The 21,740-nt window shown below is 33.9% G+C and overlaps 1 protein-coding gene across 1 annotated transcript; it reads right to left on the reverse strand.

The window, feature by feature from the left end:
• Positions 1–16,754: 16,754 nt before the first annotated feature.
• Positions 16,755–21,501, reverse strand: LOC107941128 (ferrochelatase-2, chloroplastic-like). The gene is made up of 6 exons (XM_041112038.1): positions 21,448–21,501; positions 21,050–21,145; positions 19,843–19,946; positions 19,623–19,749; positions 17,096–17,248; positions 16,755–16,934 (listed from the first exon to the last, which is right to left on the reverse strand). The coding sequence occupies exons 1-6, from the start codon at positions 21,499–21,501 to the stop codon at positions 16,911–16,913; spliced, it is 558 nt and encodes a 185-aa protein (XP_040967972.1). The 3' UTR covers positions 16,755–16,910.
• Positions 21,502–21,740: the final 239 nt, after the last annotated feature.

Consider the following 21,740-nt stretch of genomic DNA (forward strand, 5'->3'; position numbering starts at 1 on the left):
ATAAAAATAAAAAAAATGAATATCAATAATTTTATTTAAATATAATTAAATAATAAATTATAAATAAATGTTAAAATTTAGGATTTTAAATTTAAAAGTTCATATTTTTTTTATTTAATTTAATAATAAAATGTTATATTATTATTCATCGGTGAATAAGACTTATGTGATGGTACATCAAATATAATTATTATTTTTAAAGATATATAAATATATTTTTTTATTTTTTAAGATATCTACTATAACTAGTCTAGTAACTAATCTTTCACATTCTATTGACTCATTAAAGAATAAATGTTGATCACGAATTTTAAAACTACTCCCTTCCATAATCAAAACTACAAAAGCGAAACAAAATATCAGAGAAGAAAATAAGCGAAAAGTAATGGAAGCCAACAAACTTTCTCCGTACACTCAATTCTAGAGTCCTTCCTCACAAATTTTAGCAAATGCATGAGACATAAGAGTATTCGTTAAACAAGCTAATAGGATGATGCACTAATTTGATAATTACATTTTTGCAATGTAAAATAGAAGCTAAATGACTGGAATGTTTGCAATTATATAAATATTTATAATTTGATTCGCGCGCTTTAAATATACTCCATGATAATTATATTTGGACAACTATTCAACACCTAAATTATGATTAAACTAACTAAAGGACTTAATTATTAAGATATTAATATTTTAAAGACTCAATTAAAGCATTTAGAAGTTTGAGAATGAATTTAGAATGTGAACTAAGACTTAAAAAACTTAAAAAGATATATGTTGCAATTAACTTTTTTTTTCTTTAATAACAATATCGTATGATTTTCATTTCAATTCCACTATCATCCAAGGCTTTAGATATATGAAAAATTGCATTCATAGACAGTATCTATAATAATAGTAATAGAGCAAAATGAATATTTCCAATAAAAAAATTAATGACAACTTCACTTTGGCCCTATACCTATCATTTTGGGAATCTCAATCACCAATTCTTTACCAAGTTCATTTGATACAATTAAATAAATGGGTAGCCAATTCATTCAATGCATGCATGCTACTCGATTAACTCTACTAGAGTATTAGCCAATATGATAGTTTCAATGGATACCTCAAAAAATTAAAAAAAACAATTACGCATAAAATTTAATATTTCTAATCTACAAATATAATCAAAACCTCAAAAAAAAAATGCTCTCATTTAATTTATAATGAAATATTTATGTTAACTTCACCTTCAATTCAATATTTTGCTAAAGGGGTGAAAAAATACCTTGTAGGGAGAGCTTTAATATTCATTGTTGTTTGATTTAAGGAAAATAAAATTTATATGATACAAGTTATATAATATATAAAAAAATTCAAAAAAATAAATTATAAAAAACTCACGTTGAACATTTTCCTATCATCCCTCTCACACGCCACCATTAAACATCAAAAACAGAAAGAGAAAAGAGGGGCTTTTTCACCATTTTTCTTCATCCCTCTTGACTCCCTCACCACCACCCTTGACCAAGCCCACTATCATTTAATCACCATACTAGCATCATTTACTGTCACTTCTTTGCCAATACACCACCACTATTACCACCAAATCTCAACCCCTAAACATTCTAGACCCATGAAATCCCGACCAAAAACAAAAATACCAAATAGCAAGCATCCAAAATCAAACCAGCAAAAAGAGAACATGTGACTCCTCAAACCTGACCCAGTCATTATAGTCGAATTAGGAAAGTTACAAATGGCCTAGAAAATCTTCTTGGTTTTCAAACAAACTTTTTAAACCATTTCTATAAATCGTTCAAAACTAATGAAATCAAATATTTAACTTAATATCACAAAAGTATGAGAATTATAGAAATAAATGATTTTGGTATTTGTAAAAGTTTGATTGTTATTCAAAACTTTCATAATTTCAATCATATTTCAAAACCATTCATTTATTTATTCAAAACTAAAGAACTTGGTTATTCGTCGTTATTTAGGAAAAACACGTTAACTTCAAAAATGAAATGTCTTAAAATTTCTCATTCGTAAATATTAGTAATTTTGAAAACTAAGCCTAATTTTATTAAAAACTCGTTCTCAGAATTGCAGCGGAAAAATGTAATATTGACATATTTTTTATAAGAATCGCAACGAAAAATTTTACTAAAACAATATTTTTTTAAAAATCAATATTTCATGTAAATTCGATAAAATATCAATAGATAATTTAAAACCTCAAAAATCAAGTCGTATTTTTGTCTAAAACTCATTTTCATTGTCGAAGAGAAAAATAGTGATTTTGTCAAGTTTTAATAGAAATCAAGTTTCACGTGTATTCTTATCAAATACAAATGTATGCATTTTTTAAAAAAAAATTTAATGTTATGCAATCAACTCATGCAATGAAAAATCCCCAAAGTAAAGTCTCATACCACAGTCCATACTCAAACTTATTACAATTTCAAAATAAAAAAAATATTAAGATAAAATTTAATTACTTTAATTTAAAAAGAATTCTGAGAAACTCCAGCAAATGCTGTCATTGAATCCTAACCTCGAGGTTATCTATAAAATCAAAAATATTAAAGGAGGTGAGCTGTAAAGCTCAGTGTGAGTCTTAGCTCAAGTATTAAATAAGAATTCAATATACAAAACAAATAACAATAAGCACTTACTCATAATTCAAAATATCCAATATTTATGCATATGACCATGGCAATGCAATGTTTGTAAAACAATTATGAAAATCTTTTTAAAACATCTTACCTATCATCGCTACACTCCAAAATTGAGTTCCCTAGAACTTGCCCATCCAATCACTCCAAATTTACAGATAAGCTGCTAAGTAGGTTGTGGATAAACCACTAATATTCGCAGATAGGTTGCCATGTAAGTTGTGGATGAAGCCACCAATATTCATAGACAAACTGTCATGTAGGTTGTGGACGAAGCCACTAATTCTTTCTTCCTTACAGTGTCGCACCCCATGTATGTGATATGGCCACAATAAACATATGTATACATATTTTTTATTTCAAGACATCACTTGTCACATTGGCACGTTGCAACATGCAAATCAAATTTCTCAATATATAATATCATGTAGGGTATGTTTAACATATGTTTAACATGCGTTTCACGTATTATTTCAAGATATCGAAATATCACAATTTATATGTCATGTGAAATCGATTATGGCATAATATCACATAACATGAGAATGAGAATAACATACTTTTCAAACAATGAAAATCATAACCACACAACATACTTTTCATAAGCTAGTTGGTTTGGGTCACTTACTTGGTATAATACACATTGATGGGTTTAATCCCCCTTTTTGGAATACTTTATGTATTCACATAAAACACAATATAAATAATATTATTTATTTAAATACTAGAATTAACATATATCAATTTTTATTTCATATTGACCCACACCTGATAGAAGATCCAAAACGAATCACCCCTCTAAAGAATGCTCATGCTTGGATCTAATCAATAAGTCACCTACTTATCAACAAACGTGATTTCTCATTAGGGAGGTTTTTTTTAACGTTTTATGAAATAAGTCAATGTAATAAAATTTCCATCAGCATTTACTTTTATAAAAATCAATTGAAATGTGAATACTAATTGCCTGTCATGTCATTTTCATACAATTGCCTTAGGAAAGAGACAAATCAGTTTCTATTTTTATGACTAACACTATTAAGCTTCTTTAGTTTCAAATATGATTTGGATTAAAGTGCATGATTATTGTTTGGTTATTGTACATGACAGAAATGGATTTTTTTGTATTAAATTATTTTTGTTTTGGTTATTGTCTACCATTGCCTCGGTTGTATTAAAGTGTTTGGTTATTGTTTGCCATGTATATGACAAAAATAGATTTGTTTGTATTAAATTATTTGGTTTTTGTATTGGTTATTATATGTTATTGCCTAGGTTGTATTAAAGTGTTTGATTATTTTTTGCCACTACCTTTATTGATATTAAATTTGTTTGGTATGTTTAATTGATGATGAATTTAATGAGAGTGAAGGAGAAATGTCTGATTTTGATGTGTATGATAGTGATGTGTCTAGTAGGATTAGGGTTAATCTAGATGGCTTAAACATGTATGATATAGAAGTAGGGGAACTGTGTGATAGTGATGATTCTGATAGGTTAAATAATGCACATGAATCTAATTTAGATGGCCAAAATTGGCCTGAGTTCAACCCAGACAGTGACATGAGTAATCTAAAACTTCAGGTTGGAATGTTATTTAGGTCCAAAGACAATCTAAAAGAAGCTATCAAGCAGTATGGTAGGTTGAATAATTATTTTATTAAGTTCTTAAAAAATGATCTAAAGAGGTTAAAGGCAGTTTACAGTTCAAAATGTTCATGGTATATATAGGCCTTTAAACTACATCCCAATGGCTCTACTGACTAGACTTGGCAAATTAGGGGTTTGATAAGCATACTTGCTCTAAAGTCTATAAAACTAAGAATATAACCTCAGATTGGATAGGTTAACATTATAAAGACAAGTTCATTACTGATCTTGATTATTCTTTGACATCATTGCAACAAGATGTCAAAAGAGATTTCCTTTGCCTTGTCTCACTAACCAAATGTAGGAAGGCTAAACTTAGGGCATTAAAATTTACTTGAAGGATCTCATAAGGCTCAATATGAGAATACTTATAAGTATCTGTTAGAGGTTAGGATCCAAAATTTTGGAACAACAATAATCTATTATCGGATAACAGGTTGTTTCAAAGGATGTATGTCTGTTTGCAAGCATGAAAAAATATGTATAAGGTTGGTTGTAAGAGGATAATAGGTTTAAATAGATGTTTCTTGAATGGCTACTTTGGTGGCTACCTATTGGCAGCTGTTGGGATAAATGCAAATAATGGCATCTATCTTATTGCGTATGCTATTATTGAAAGTGAAACCAAGCATCATGGCTCTAGTTTTTGGAATTGCTTGTATTGGACTTGGAAATTGTGAGTTCATATCAAGTATCTTTCATGTTTGAAAAAAAGAAGGTAAAAATCCATTTGTTTGCTATGTTTTATGTTGTTTATGTTTAGGATGGTAAGTTAAAGAATTAATATAACACCCAATATTAGTGGGTCCTGAGTCTAGGCGAGTAACCCAAAAGAATCTAAAGGGTGTGGTCCTATCCGTTTAATTGAAACTTCCAACATATACGGAGGGTGCATAGCTAATGTTAAAATATAAGGTAAGGATTGCTATAAAAAATGCGCGAATATGTATAAAAGAAGATATTGATAAGTGTGTCAAAGGTTCACGGTGAACTTTGAAGAAAATGCCTTTGTGGCGGATCTTGAGGGAAAGATATGCCATTCACGGTGAACTCTGAAGGAACGATAGTTGTAATGAACTCAAAAGGAAAATCCCATATGGCGCATCATGTTATACCTTCTATGAGATATTCTAATGAGCTTCCTTTGTGGCAAGCTTTGTATGAACTGTTATGGCGTATCCTACATGGTCTTAAGATAAGAGCAAAGAAACTGTAATGCACCAGAGTATGTGGTGAATTCAAAGTATAGGTTAATTAGACTTGAAGAACAAATCTGAATAAGGGTTATGTTTGGTAAATTGAAGAAGGTTATCTATTTGTAATTATTAGATGGAAAAAAGGGTATTCTCCACAAAGGATCAAATTGTATAGTTAAAGAATGTATCTTCTATCTAAGTACAAAAAAATTCATGGATTGCAAAGAAATGATGGCTTATGTATGTAAGAATAATAGTATTTTGTCCCTATGAGGCTCTAGAATGGGTATGGTTAATAAATCATGAAAGTGCTGAGTGAAGAACATGAGTAATTTATCAAAGATGTGGAAAGTAAGGCATAATCTCAAAGTCAGGGGTCACATCTAGGGTACGAGGAATGACATTTTGGGAGGGTATTCGCTAGATACAAGTTGAAGAATGAAGAACAATGAGATGATGAATTGAATTGCCAAATAAAAATGCTTCAAGTAAATTGGTGTTTATCTTATTAAGTTCTCATGAGCTTACCTCTGTACCTTATGTTGCAGGTAAGTTGATTTAATTGTATGCCAAAAAAATGGCAGGGTTGGCTATTATGCATACAGAACGAGTTGGTAGCATAAATGTAGTCAGTAACATTGTTTAAGATTTACACTTTGAGATAATGTAATTAAGTTATGAGCCTTGTCTAAAAGTCCTTGAAGTAGAAATTCTTGTACAATAATAATTGTCCAATGTATATTCAATTGAACTTTTGGTTGAGAGATTATTTTAATTAAGTTGTATTAGTTATGAAAGTCGGGTATGAGTATATAAGCACAAGTTTGTATTTGTGTTGTAACACCCAAGATCCGAATCCATTAAATCAGATTGGGTTAAGGACATTATAATTAAATTGTTTTTATTCTATTTTTAGGGACTTGTAAAAGCAATATCCTTGTTGTTTCTTAATGTAGAAACAAGACATTGTGTTAAACACCTACATGCCAATTTCAAGAAAGCTAGTTTTCGAAAAAAAGAATTGAAAGACTTGCTTTGGAAAGTTACCAGAGCAAGCACTTCAAGGGATTTTGAGGATGAAATGGTTGAACTGAAGAATACCTGTAATGGCCTAATTTCAGTGGTGTCAAAAATAGTGATTTGAGATCACTAAATTCGATGAGTGGGGTGAAAATTTGGTAAATTATTATTTATGAATTAAGTGTGAGTATGGAAGAATTTTTTTTGAATTGGTAAATTATGTGTTTAAAAAGAAATTATTAGGTAAATTAGGTCAAAAATAAATTATCGAGACTTTGGATCCATAAACCGAACCATAAATATTTTTAGAAATATTTATGGAGTGTTATTGAGTTAGTATTAAAGTTTCATCAAAAAATTTTAGTGTTTGGATGGTTAATTAATTAAAAAGGATTAAATTGTAAGAATTGGAAATTTTACTAAAGTGCTTAAATTGTATAAATAATAAAGAAAGAGGGATTTAAAAGGCAACTAGACCTAAAAGAGTATGGGCTGGATGGTTGGCCATAAAATAGGCTGAGAAAACAACAAGAATTAGGTGTAACAAGGGGCAAAATTGGAAATTTTGCAAAACTAATCAAATAAAATAAGAGTAAATTGTAATTCTAGATAAATCTTCATCTTTCTCTAGCAAAAACAACCATAGAAGAGTTCTTCAAAACTGGTTTTTCATATTTTTGAAGCAAGTAAGTTCATCCTTGATTATTTCTTATATTTTTTGTGATTTTGGTACTTTTACAACTAGGTCCAACTATGTAATTCATTAGTTTTTGATTTTATGGACAAAATTTAAATTTACCATGAGTGAGTGCTGGAAGCTTGTGATGAATTATCATGTGTTTGAGATTTTAATTTCACTATGTGATGATTTTATTAAGTGAAATTAAGATAAATTGATTTTAGGACCTAGTTGTGAAAAAGTTAGAAATTAGGGTTTGATGTGGAAATTCTGAACATCAAAGGTTGAACTGAAGAATACCAATCAACATGCTTATGATTGGTTGAAGGAAAAGAACTCTATTCACTGGTCAAGGTCCCACTTGTCAATTAAGAGTCATTCTGACATGTTGGTGAATAATCTTTATGAATACTTTAACAAGGTAAACCAGACCTTGTCTCACAAATCATTTATGTTACTTACTAGTAGGTGATATTGGAAGCAAGAAGGAAGTCCATTTTGACCATGATAGAAACAATTAAGACCAAAATTATATTGCTGATTTTTAAAAAGAAAAAATAAGTTGAAAAAATTAAAGGAATCTTGCCTCCAAAGATAAAGAAAAAGCTGGATGTCAATATGAAATATTCACTGAGATAAATAGATACTTTTTAAAGATATTTATGCCTTTATTCTGCAATCACATGTTGGTGAGGCTGGCCACATGTTGTTTTTAATATATGTGTGCCTTTATTCTGCTATCACTTTACTTGAGTATAATATGATATGTTTTAGTGATTGTTTTTTAAGTGTGTTCCATCACATGCTAGTGGAGGATAGATATCAAGTTGAATGTGGTCCATGCAGTCAGCATATGGTGGACCTAGTTAAGAATTCCTATTATTGCAGGAATTGGGATCTCACTGGCATCCCTTGCATGCATGCAGTAGTTGTTATTCATAAAAAAGATGAATACCCTAAAACTTATGTAAAAACCTAGTCCACCAAGCAAACCCAGTTTGCTATTTACTCAAACTTCATAAGGCCAGTAAGAGGTCCTAAGCAATGGGAGTCTGTACCAAACATGCTGAGAAGGAAACCTACTATGGTGAAAAGGAAAGAATCTGATGAACCACAAAAAACATAAAGACTGACCAAGAGAGGGGCAGACATGAGGTGCAATAAATGCAAGAAATTATGCAACAATAAAATGAGTTGCAAATGGGAAGTTGGTCAAAACATTTTAGTAACTCATCTACCTTGGCTTTATTAGATTACTTATATATGCGATGCATTTGATGGATTTCACTTGTACGTGTAGGTCAAAAGACACAAAGTTGGTGTTCATAATCAAGTGGTTGCCCCAGTTCAGCACGAAGCTACCCCAACTCAGTAATAACCTACTCTAACTCAGCAAAAAGCTGCCCCAACTCATCAACAAACTACCCCAACTTACCAACAAGTTGCTGCCCCAAGAGAAAAGCTTTTACTCAAGAGAAAACCAACCACTGTTAGATGGATGCCTTTTACTCAAGAGTTGTTTGTGTCACACCAATCGATGACATTGTGAACCGACCGTTTATTTTGTTAACTTCTTGAACTTATGTAAATTTGCCTAGTACTACTACTGATTTCTTAATTTAGGCAAATTATTTTTTGTAAATTTGCATATTATTGCTACTGTTATCTAAACTTAGGCATATAGTTACTGAATTTTTTTTTTAAAATTTACCTACAATTCAAATCTATTCAATTGTACTGAATTGTTAGCCCTTCTTTTTGTAAACAGTTTGGCCTGAATTTATGAATGAAAGTTTAATGCTGACTAATATTCTATGCTTTTTTTCATCTGTTTTGTCTCTTCTACCATTCTGAGCACTGATCCATGCAATGAAAGAAAATAAAAAACAATAACTAAATACTTTTTCAAGTCTTAAAAGAAGATTAAACATTCCACATGGTATTCAAAAAATCAGATGAAATGAAATACAAATGTATGAGATTGGCATTAGTCTTTCAACTTTCAACTTTCAACTTTCAACTAAAACATACCAGCAAACTAATACCCTTTACAGGCCATGACATTTAGATCTGTAAGCTTCCACTTACTATGAAAGAATACTTTTCCAATACCAGCAGCCATATAAGCTAGTTTTCCATTTCAACAACAACAACACCAGCTATCACATAAGCTGGTTTTTCATTTAAACAACAACAACAAAAATATTACAAATAAAAACACCAAACACCATGTTTTTCTCCCCCTCTTCATTGCATCCTCCAATGTCTTCACTTTTTTCAGAAGACTCAAAAATACAATTCGTGAACGAGGCGTCAATGGTGGATCAAATCAGGCGAAAAAAATGACATGGATTTCAAACCCACTCCCATTCTTCTTACACTCTAAAAACCTCCTACCAGGATTGTCATTGGACCAAGACGTCTTTAAATTGGCTGGGTTTCCACAATAGCACACCAGTATCACAGTCAATATCTCCATTTCTTCTCTTATTTTTCTTTTTTTCTTCTTTTCCTCCTCCTCTTCTTCTTCTACTATCTAAACCTTAAACTCTTAAATGGGGCTATTTAAATTGATGTTAACTGTCCAGCTGGCCGATTAATGACAACAAGGACTCCGTTAAATGCCATGTCACTTTTCTGTTACATCTGTAATGGAAAATGATTAAAAGGGTTGATTTATTATTTTTTGAAAGTTGAGTAACTAAATTGAAATCAGAGTGACTATCTTGTCAACTACATCAAAATTGAGTAACTGTTGGTGTAATTTACCCAAATTTTAATTAAATCCTACTTTTTAAAATTTTCATTAAATCCAAAAATTTTGAAATTTTAATTAGTACCCATAAAGCTTAGTACTAAGATGAACCACTAGTGATTAATCATCAAAAAATTTTCCATTATGGGTTCCTCATTAATGCTTAGCCTCCACAAGAAAACCTAATTGCTTCCTCATCAAGACCCTTGTGGTACGTGGTCTTCATGGATAAATAATTGCATGATTTTTTGTTCTTCCCATTAAAAATGTAAGCTTGCATGCATAAGATCTGGATGGAATGTTTGAATAAAATACTCTCTTCATATGTTGATTGAGGAGTTTGAAGAGTTTTTTTTATGTTAGCTTCAATTTAATGTGATATTTAAATTGTTCATACGATAAACATATATGTATTTTTAATTTGATTAACGTGTTTTAAATGTATTTCTTATTATATTTGAACAAATATTTAATATCTAAATTAATGATTAGGTGACTGTAAAACCTAATTGACAGAATACTCTTACTTTAAAATTTTAGTTAAAGCATTTTGAAATTTCAGGCCAATTTAAAACTTTGTATAGATCATAGATTGGATCAAGCAAATGTGTTCAATGTTTGTTTGTTTTATCTTTTTTACTGGTCTAAATATTTCTTTTAATTTTTTTAACTGCAATTTCGACATTATTAATTCATATTTATTTTCGAATGATGAATTAAAAGCTTTAAGGAAAAAAAATTGGGATAACATATATATAAAATAAAAGTTAAATGATTCAAATAATAATAATAATAATATGATAGAAGAAAAGCAAATTATTATATTGCCATAACAAGTAAAGATCATTACAATATATCGATTATATTACTACTGCCATAATAAGGAATGCAACCTCCACAACAGGTAAAGTCACAACAAATTACCATGCACGGCTGCTTGTGTCTCAAGTAAAGTCTTAAAACTATTCCCGAATCAGTGTGTGACCAATGGATTTAATTAAATATTAAAATCTCAGCATCCAATCCCAATATACTTTCCCTATTAAAATATGCTCTATTAGAATGCTATATAGCTTTGTTGCTTATCATAATTTATACTTTTCAGGCATAGAGAGAGAGTATGTGTGTTGGATTTAGTGGAACAACGACAATATTCCCCACTGGTGTAGAAATCCCTCTCCAATTGTGACCTCCAGTAGCAGCAGCACAAGCACTGCCAGCATGGCTGCTCTGCCATTCCAAGTTTCAGCACTTTTCCTCCAAACCCATTCCCAACGGTCAGCGGTGCTGGGAGCTCCCTTCGTTGCGAATCATAAGTTGCCAATAACTCTTCCACACTTCCAAGTGGAACTAATGACCGCACAGAAAACAAACACATCTCCCACTCAACCAAAACTGTTAGAGTTATTGTTAAAGTCAGTTAGTATGTAGTTGCTAAAGCAGTTAAGCTGTTAAAGATTCTAGTACTACAGCAGTCTCTCTTTCTTCTCTATAAATGCATGTACTGCCTACTCATAAAAGATAAGAAAAGTTTTATGAATACAGAAGACTTAGTTCTACAGTTTTGTCTTTAATTCAACATGGTATCAGAAGTTCAGGTTATCTTCAAACTGCAGGTCTAAGCGTCTTCGCTGTTCATGGCCCCACCAATCAGTCCGTCCGTGGTTCCTCCTTCTCCTCCTGCAATGGTGTCGAATCTTGTCGATAGCATAGTAGATGGTCAATTTTTTTCCACCAAGAAAATGAGTATTCTTCTTGATGATTCTAATTACCTTTTATGGCGTCAACAGATTATGTTAGCTGTTAAAACCTATCAACTTCAACGTTTTCTTGATCTGTACACGGTTCCGCCGCCTCGGATAATTCCTAGTGAAGATGGTGACCTTCAAGAAATGTTGCGTTCTCAAGGTTCGAACAACAAGACAGTGCGATTGCTTCTTGACTCCTGTCTTCAGTCAGCCAGGCTGTGCTTCCCCATCTAATTGGCATGGACACCAGTGCTCAGATCTAGAATGCTATTGTCTCTCTGTATGGTAGCAAAACTACTTTACGTCTGATGTTCAATCGGTGTGCTCTTCATTCGCAACGAAAAGGCGACCTGTCAATGAGAGAGTTTCTAATGTGACAGTCTGGCAAGCTGTGGTGAAATTATCAGTGATCACGAACATGTTACTACAATTCTCAATGGCTTGCCACCTGATTATGAGTCCATTATTTCAATCATTGTTGCCAGTCAACTTCCCTACAGTGTCCAGGCAGTCACGACCTTGTTAATTGATGCTGAAGTGTGCCAACAGGTCACAGTGGTTGAGAGCCCTAGCTCGGCCAATCTTGTCTCCCAACATCATCTAGAGGCTGTGTCTGACAGTTCTACATCTGTCTATCGCCCATCTTCTCGTGGTCACAGTGGTCACGGTCGTAGTCGTTCCTCAGGATTACGGGTGCAGTGTCAGTTGTATGGCAAGACAGGGCATCTGGTTGATCGATGCTATAATCAATTTGATGCAACCTACAATAGTGCTAGGTACAGGCCTCCACCTCAGGCAAACATGTGTCTCTACATGCCTAATCAGACTCCCTAGGCGCTACGCTCTCTATCCCAATGTCCATGCCTTCACCCTCAGGCTGGCCATATTAGATGGCGCTTACTACAAACTGGTCAAATCCTTTTTTGGGCGCACCTCTACAATCTACTCCTCCATCCCAACTGTGCAGCCTCATGTTCTTCTGGCAACACCTGAGACCGTAGGCGACAATGCCTGGTACCCCAATTCTGGTGCCACACATCATTTGACTCATTCAGTTGCCACTATTGAAGATGATCCCTCATATGATGGCCCAAGTAAAGTTTTTGTTGGGAACGGTAATGCTCTTCTGGTGTTATACTCTAGTCAATCCTCTCTAATTACTAAGACACGGCCATTGCATCTGAAGTCGTTATTCTTTGCACCTGGCATAACTAAAAATTTACTTTCTATGTCAAAATTCACGAGGGATAATTAGGTCATGTTTGAGTTTCTACCCACACAATGCCAAGTTCATGACTTACGAACCAAGGAGGTGCTTCTACGAGAGTCCTTACATCGTGGTCTATACAGGCTTCATTTACCAGATGCTTGCATGAAAGACAAGGACAGTCACACAACTCAGTGTCTTACAGTCAAGCTTCAGCTCCTCTAAATGTGTGGCACTCTAAACTAGGTCATCCATGTAAAAGCATACCGCTCAAGGCGTTACTACATTGTAATGTGTCTGTTAAGGACAATAAAACAGATTTTTCTTGTGTTGCTTGTCATCTAAGCAAAGAGTGTAAGCTGCCATTTTCTCAGTCACTCTCTCAGTATACTGCTCCTCTACAGCTTGTAATAGCCGATGTTTGGGGGCCAGCTCCCTTTCCGTCCAACGGTTTCCAGTACTATGTGGCTTTTATTGATGCATGTACTCGGTATACGTGGCTTTATTTTCTGAGCTAGAAATCTGAAGTTCTTACTGTGTTTCAATTGTTCTATATACAAGTCGAGAGAGCCCTTGGCAAGCAACTGTGTACTTTACATAGAATCACTCAGAGGTTCACCTGTCCGTACACTTCAGCACAAAAAGGCATAGTTGAACAAAAACACCATTAGATTGTCGAAACCGGGTTATCCATGTTAGCTCAAGCCTTCATGCTTGTCACCTATTGGAATGAAGCTTTTAGCCATGCCATTTACCTTATCAATAGATTACCTTCAGCCCCACTAGGTTTTATTTCTCCTTATGAAAAACTTTTTCAAACTAAAACCAGCTACATGCTCCTTAGAACCTTTGGCTGTCTCTGTTTCCAAAACCTCAGACCATACAATACCCATAAACTTCAATTTAGATCCACACCATGTACGTTCTTGGGCTACTCTTCAATTCACAAAGGGTATCACTGTCGAGCCACTGATGGTCGAGTGTACATCTCCAGACATATTACATTCCATGAAGAAATATTTCCATTCAAAAATATCATTACCAAACTTGTTATAGTCAAGTCTCAACCTCACACTAGTTCTAAGTTACTTGTTTTAGCCTCTCAGAATCAGACAAATAGTCCCATGTCACCTATGCCTATCCCTACTACTCTACACACACCACCCACAACAACCCAATCAACCTCTACTCATTCAAGCTCCCCTATTTCTAATAATCATATCCTTCCACCCTTACATCCTATTACACAAAACATACATGCTATGACCACCCGAAGTAAAGCTAGAGTATTCAAGTCTAAGGTTTATCTGACTGGTGTTACACATACTGTCCCAGACAATGTCCATGAAGCCCAGGCACATACAGAATGGAAAGATGCTATTCATGCTGAGCTACGTGCGCTAGTGCAAACAACACCTGGACTATTTGTCCGTTACCCTCCCATCGACGCACCATTGGCTGCAAATGGCTGTTTAAAATTAAACAAAAAGCCGATGGCACTGTAGAGCGATACAAAGCGCGACTGGTGGCGAAGGGCTTCTCTCAACATGCAGGCACTGATTTTCAATATACATTTAGTACAGTGGTAAAAGCTGCCACCATCAGGACTGTTCTTGCACTTGCTGTGACAAAGAGGTGGCCATTGCGTCAAGTAAATGTCAACAATGCATTTTTGAATGGGGAGCTCACAGAAGAAATCTTTATGAATCAGCCACCTGGGTTTGAGATACCAGACCTCAATGGGCAAAAAATGGTGTGTAAGTTGAATAAAGCACTATATGGACTCCGACAGGCAAGCTTGGATTCTAGTCCTCAAAGGCTGACCATTCGTTGTTTACCCGCAAGTCATCAGAGTGTCACCTACTGCTAATGGCTTATGTTGATGATATAATGATCACTGGCATCTCATGTCAAGGCATTGATAATGTTGTGTAGCAGCTTCATGCAAAATTTACCCTCAGACATAGGCCAATTACATTACTTTCTTGGCATTGAAGTATAAGACAGAAATGGAAGTAGCAGCTACTACTCCTACTCTAATGGTAGTCACGCCTAAGTTGATGGCAGTCAGGCCCTTGCAGACAGCACCCTCTATCGAAGTACTGTTGGTATACTGTAGTACCTATGTATTACAAGACCGGATTTATCATACTGTGTGAATAAACTTAGCCAGTATATGAATGCCCCAAGTGAAAGTCATTGGCGAGCAGTCAAACGTGTTCTATGCTATCTTATTGGTACTATGAATCATGGTTTATGGTTCTCTCACGGTCTGTTACAACTGGTCAGCTATTCTGATGCCGACTGGGCCTCTTCAGTTGATGACAGGCGGTCAACTACAGGATATGTCATATTCTTAGGGTCGAATCCAATAGCCTGGTGCTCAAAGAAGCAGGCAGTGGTTTCTAGGTCATCTTCAAAAGCTGAGTATCGCAGCCTGGAAAACTGTGTCAAAACTGCTGGGGATCAAGCAACTGCTAGAAGAAGTTGGTATCACTGTGGAACAGACACCCATAGTCTGGTGTGACAACACCTCCACTGTCTCTATGTCAGCTAATCCCACTCACCATGCTAGAGTCAAACATGTTGAAATTGATTATCATTTTATTAGAGAAAAAGTGGTAAATGGCACCATACAAGTGGTCGATGGCACCATACAAGTTAACTTTGTCCCGTCAGCTCATCAAATCGCTGATGTGCTTACTAAACCAATTGCTCCCAAGCAGTTTGTCGTGCTTCGTAGCGCTTTACAAGTCACAACAAGAGATGCAGCTTTCAGACTTCAACAAATTAGAGAACCAGAAGAATGTTAGAGTTATTGTTAAAGTCAGTTAGTAGGTAGTTGCTAAAGTAGTTAAGCTGTTAAAGATTCTAGTCCTACAGTAGTCTCTCTCTCTTCTCTATAAATGCATGTACTACCGGGGGTGGAAACCCTTGATCATCATAAACTCCAACCTAACCTAATTCGTATATGTGGAACAATAAATACTTTTTGCAACCATAAAACCTGAGAATCCCAACCTGACTAGCTTCACTAATTCAGCGAGACCGAGCATGGATCCACCAAAAGAAGGTTACTACCAATACACAAAGTGACTCATTCAAAACAACCTAAAATTTATCATTAGTTCAACAAATAGATTTCTATAGTTTTTGAAACACAGAGAGGAAGTCTGAAGGGGAGTAAAGGTTTGAACGTAAAACCAAAACCCCTCTAAAGAGGAACAACAACTACTCAAAATCTAAAAATATCTATACTCATATAAAGTAGAAATGTAACGGAAACAACCTGTAGCTAACAGAGAATCGTAAGGCAACTTTAATTAACTTCAAAGTCAAATATAGTTATAGGGTACATTGTCTTCAGGTTGTTTTTTCTTTTTTCCGACACTAGAAATTTCAGACTGTAGTATTTCTCAAGTATCTAGAATACTATGGATGATAAATTTCATTTATGCTGTAAGTATTGTCATGAGTTGTGGCAATCAATTTCCAAAAGAATAGTAGAATTCTTTCTTCCTTTCCCAAATAAGACTCAATTTAAATTGTTAAGTCCCAAAAAAAAAAATCCTATTAAGGCTTTCCAGACATGTAAGCAAGAAGGAAGTGAGTTTGAATCCCCAAAGAACACAGTTCATCATTAATCCTTTATCCTCTCATTGCTGCAAACAAATGCTAGTCTACCCTTTAATCCACTCATTATAAGCTTTTATGAACTCTTGTCCTCCATCATGTTCAAAATTGTTGAATGCTATTTAACTAGCTCTTCAAAGCGCTCTTGGAAAGGGTTAGACATCTTAGCAAGGATAAAATCCAACCATTTCTGTAAATCTAGATTAATTACAAAAATAGCAATGACTGGTAGCTGAATACATGGAATAATGTCAATATAAGTACAGTAGAGGCTTATTTATAGAGGCTTATTTATACTGAGCATTAGCCCTCATCAAAGTAAATAATATTGCAACAAGTGAAAATTACATTTAGCCACAGCATTATCCCAACAGCACAGGCATCTTCTGAAGAGAAAATTAGAATCTCTGTAAGCATTTTTACATTGGGACTTTACTACCCATCCACATAATTCCAGAATCCTGACTTCGCACATATCAAAAACCCATAACTTGAAAATTAAGAAGTGAAATACATGAGTCAGGAGTAATATGCCAACAAGAAGTACCTGATAAGCAAGAGTGTATGCATTAGTGATCTTCCTCTTCTCTAATTCCTCTATTATCAAGTCCACACATTCTTCCATCTCTGCCTTATAAGGATCACCTGCCTCTTCTACATACGCAAGTGGCACCCCATGTGCAGTAAAAAATATTACCACCTGCAACATGTACTCTCATTTAATATGCAGATTTATTGTAAGGTGACAAATTTTAAATTTTGGATAGGCAAAAGCACCTAAATAACTAGAAAATCAAGGAAGCACAAATCTAAGAAAAAATTGCATCTTGCAAGAGGATAACAGCCAAGGCCATCTTCACCACACACAGCCAAAGAAACTTCCCACGTGATCACTAAAAGTTCAAGAGCTTTAATAGGGAATAATATCAAGAGAAACACAGTTTCTTATTTCGTGATACAGGATTCTTTAAATGTAAATAAATAGACAACAAAAATGAAAGGAAGAGGTCACTAGACACCCCAATAAATACATAATGATTTCAAACTAACTTGCAATTAAAATCTGGTTCTCAAATATTCTAAAAAATAGGCACAATAGAAAGGCCAAAGCTAAGAAGCCAAAAAGGCAGGAATCAAATGCAAAACTGCTATCTACCCGTGCAAATTCATATGACAAGAAGACATGTTCAACTTTTAAAAGAGTTCATGATTTTGACTAGTCAATCAAGACCAAAATCAAACTTTAGCAATCAGAAACAGGAACTTTTTCATGTATTATTATGCTGCTTACAGTCTTAATGTACAAATTTCTGAAGATATTTTAATAACTAACAAACCGTAGCTCTGGCAGAGATAATGAGTGAGGGCTATTGCTGGAGAGATCAAGAGGGACACTATAATATCGTAATCGAATGGTCATCAGAGTTTCCGATTCTCCAGGCCTTCAAGATGATTGATACCTTCTACAAATACAAAAGCCCAAGCCATTGAAATTTGACTTGTCCTTGGAGATGACATATTTAACTCTAAAAAACTGAACATGCGTAGCAGTAATGCCTCCTAAGACAGACTTACCACGGTAAAGGTCAGTAGCATATTTCAAAAATTTATAATTTAACATGTAGCATCAGATTCTCAATGAAAACCCTTTGAAATCCCACCACTAGAAAAGACTGTTGGTAAGAAGATTTCAGAAATTGACCCTACAACATCCCAAGAATAAGAAATCTTCTTTACCCAGAACTATACCTTAAGATTTCCTATGCATTATTTACACATCAATAAGCTTGACCTCTCCAACATTTACCTCAGATTCCTTTTAACCACAGTAGCCGCTTTCCTGCGTTATTGCAGACAAGCTATTCACTAGACATTTCGTACTGGGCTACATAAATTTTGGAGATTTCATTTTTCACCATCAACAGACAACATGCAAATTTTTGACAGTAATCCTTGTTCATTCAGCCACATTCAAGATTTTAGTTATATATTCCCAAACAATTACTTTATAACAGATTGCTTAAGCTAATTTCTGCTAGTATTAACAAAAGGCATAAAAGTGCTAAAGAAAAAAAAACTGTTTGTATTTAACAGCATAACTATTCTTTTAATAAACACAAGAAATTTCAAAGCTATGATAAACTCACTTAGGCTGAGAACATATACAAAATATATGATCCACTTTGTTTTCTTGATCTGTCTTAAAATAAATAGAAACTAGTAACTTTAACCCCCATCGTCCAAAGGCTTAGCCTGAGCATCTAGGCAACAATATCTATCTCACTGCTGCATGGAAGTTTTATTTCAAGCAAGAGAATCAAACACTCCAAAACTTAATATGTGTGCTTTTAGCAATCAATTACTAACCAATATTCTTGCTATGTGGCCATATTATAAAACAGAAATAACAAATCCAACTGCTTGAGCTAAAATTTCCAACATTCGTTAAATTTCTGCAATAGGCAATTTTGGCAAAATAGACTACATTCTTAGACAAAAGATAGATTTAATTGCCGGGGACATATTTCTCCTCCTTATATTGCACAAGTAATAAACCAAGCTCTTTTTTTTTCTCCTTTTTTGGTACAAATAAAGCTAACCATGTAAGATATTTACAAACCAACAATAACCAGGCAATTCCCATGAGTAATAATACTAAAATCCAATAATGCAAAAGGTCAATAGTTTGAAAACCATTTTTAAAGGTAAGATTTAAACTGGCTGTGCTTATTTGCTTACTCAAAATAGCATTCCTCAACTTCAAAAGGATAATTTTCTGATGATCAAGAGGAAGTCAACCACATCCATTAAGGATTGTCATGAGGTAGCTTCCAAGTTTCAAGTACTAAATAGTGAAGCAAAACTTGACAAGAGAATTAGAAACTCACTTAGGAACAATGCATCAGTTCCATACAAAATTTAGGTTCAACTTCAACAACCTTTCTTCTGACGTGAAAATCAAAAAGTAAATAGCACAACTACCTCTCGTATTAATTCAGATAATGACCAGCCATGAAAGAAAAAATTGCCAAAACTCAGTCAACAAGATTACAGAAAAGGTTTTAAGGACATACCTTTTCAGGACGGTCAAACTTTTTCAACGCTTTTTCAATTAAATTTGCCATAGATTTTATATATCCTTCACGTTGATACCAAGAAGGTATGACTGTATGCTGCATGTTCACTAGATACTCATCATCGCTGATGAACCAATTGATTACATGGTCAGAGGAGTCTAAGATTATATTTTAAGATTACATCAAGCAATGTAAGAAAAGTGTCCTTCTTCCTCACCAAAATATACTTTCCAAGAGTCGAAGGCTTGAACCGCTAGTTGATTTTGAAAATTGAGGATAAAGTGGAAGTACAACAAGCTTTGTTGTTCCATCCTTTTTTATCTACATTATTGTTAGGAGGAAAGTAAAAATAATTATGTATCACCAGAATCAATGTTCAAATAAGAAAAGGCAAAGGGAAAAAGGATTTTCTTTTAAACCAGATTAATGCATTCAGAGGCCACCAGATAGACAGCAGAACTACCAAAAGAAACAAGCAGATCATTATAAGTAATACCTGAATGAAACTATATACATACATATTTTTATGTAGAAGGAATATTATCTGTTAAAAAGTGGACTCGTTTTAAGAATAGAAGAAAACAAGCAGACACCTAACCTCAAGTCAGTTCAATCTAATTATAAAGCATTCATATATTAGCAACCCATAAATTTAAAAAGTAAGGTTTAAAATGTTCGCATGGAAATAATAACTTACAGTTGAAACATTACAATACATAAATAATACTTTGGTGATTTTTCCCTTCCTTCTACATCAGGAAAAATAGTAAAGAAATTTCATATCGAATCAAGATTGAAAAAGTTCATCATGAAACTTCAAAAATGAAAAGCAATACCCTCATCCAACAAGTTCAAATGATTTCAAATCGAAGACTAAAGTTAACTGCTTCAGGAGACATACAGCAACTGCATATACACCATCCTTCTTCAGTCCTCATCAAACATGCAGGAAAACAACACAAGGAAACATGAATATTGGGCCATCCTTAAATATAGTTTAAACTTCAAATTCATTACTTACACAAATAAATCCAATAATTACTTTTCACCGTTCCGTCCCAATATTAGCAGGTGGCAATAGACAGAAGAACATCAAAAGTTAGTTTTCTGACATGTGTTAGCCAATATGAACTAACATTAATTTGGGATACAAAACACCATATGGAGGATCTAGGAAGAGCCTTCAAATTTCCAAAGACCCATGTGATTGTTTATTTGAATATATATACATATATATATGATACATCACATTCTGATTGTAAATTACCATCAGAATGAAGTTCTGTCAAGTACAACGTTTCAAATATCATTGACATGCCCAAAGTCAAGTGGAAAAGAAATAGAAGTGGATTAACAAAATAAGAGAAGGCAGACACATCAGAGTTTCAGCCATCCAAAAAAGAAGACTAAAACTAACCAAATACCTGCTCAATTGCTTCTTCAGTGAATGGATGCCAGTAACGCAGACCAACGTACACTTTTGCAGGGACATCCTTCGCCCAAAGTGACTTTTCTTCATCCTGAAATGAATCATGAGAGGCGAAACGTATTAAAGACTGGCAGAAGAGATACTAACATGAAGCAGATCAGGATTGCTTCAGCTATATATTTCCCTTTTGATAGCCTAGGAATCATCCAAACCATCAGCCAAAACAATGGCAATTATATATCTATTCTATTAAGGAAGAAGTTAAAATCCAACCATAAACAAATAAACTCTAGAAATGACAATTAATCGATTTCCACAATTTGGACTTGTCAATTTTTTCAGTTACATATAAAACAATATATTTTAAAAAATTAATTGGCTGTCACAATGAACAGAGCTATAAAAGTCAAAACTAGAAGCAGTACCCTCTAGGTTGAAAGTTTCCATTACCAGTTCCAATGTTTAATTAATTTCATTTTAAAATTTCTATAACTCTTTGAGTCAAGGTTGCAAGATAAAGGATACACGTCTCTGACAGAACTTATTGAGGGGGGAAAGGGAATACACAACAAAAGTGAAACAAAAATAGAACAAAAGAAAATGAGCAAAAACTAATGGAAGCCAACAAGCTTTCCCCATGCACTCAATTCTAGTGTCCTTCCTCACAAATATTAGCAAATGCATGA

This window comes from Gossypium hirsutum, chromosome A05 (genome assembly GCF_007990345.1).
Source record: "Gossypium hirsutum isolate 1008001.06 chromosome A05, Gossypium_hirsutum_v2.1, whole genome shotgun sequence".
In the NCBI taxonomy this organism is placed as follows: domain Eukaryota; kingdom Viridiplantae; phylum Streptophyta; class Magnoliopsida; order Malvales; family Malvaceae; genus Gossypium; species Gossypium hirsutum.

Bases quoted from the DNA above. Each gene is read 5' to 3' on its own strand.
- LOC107941128 (XM_041112038.1), bottom strand. From the start codon at position 21,501: ATGGAAACTTTCAACCTAGAGGGTACTGCTTCTAGTTTTGACTTTTAT. The intron at 21,146-21,447 runs GTTCATTGTGAC...GATTCATTTCAG, and splicing joins GTTTTGACTTTTATAGCTCT to GATGAAGAAAAGTCACTTTG. The intron at 17,249-19,622 runs GTATGTCCTTAA...TACATGTTGCAG, and splicing joins AGTTTGACCGTCCTGAAAAG to GTGGTAATATTTTTTACTGC.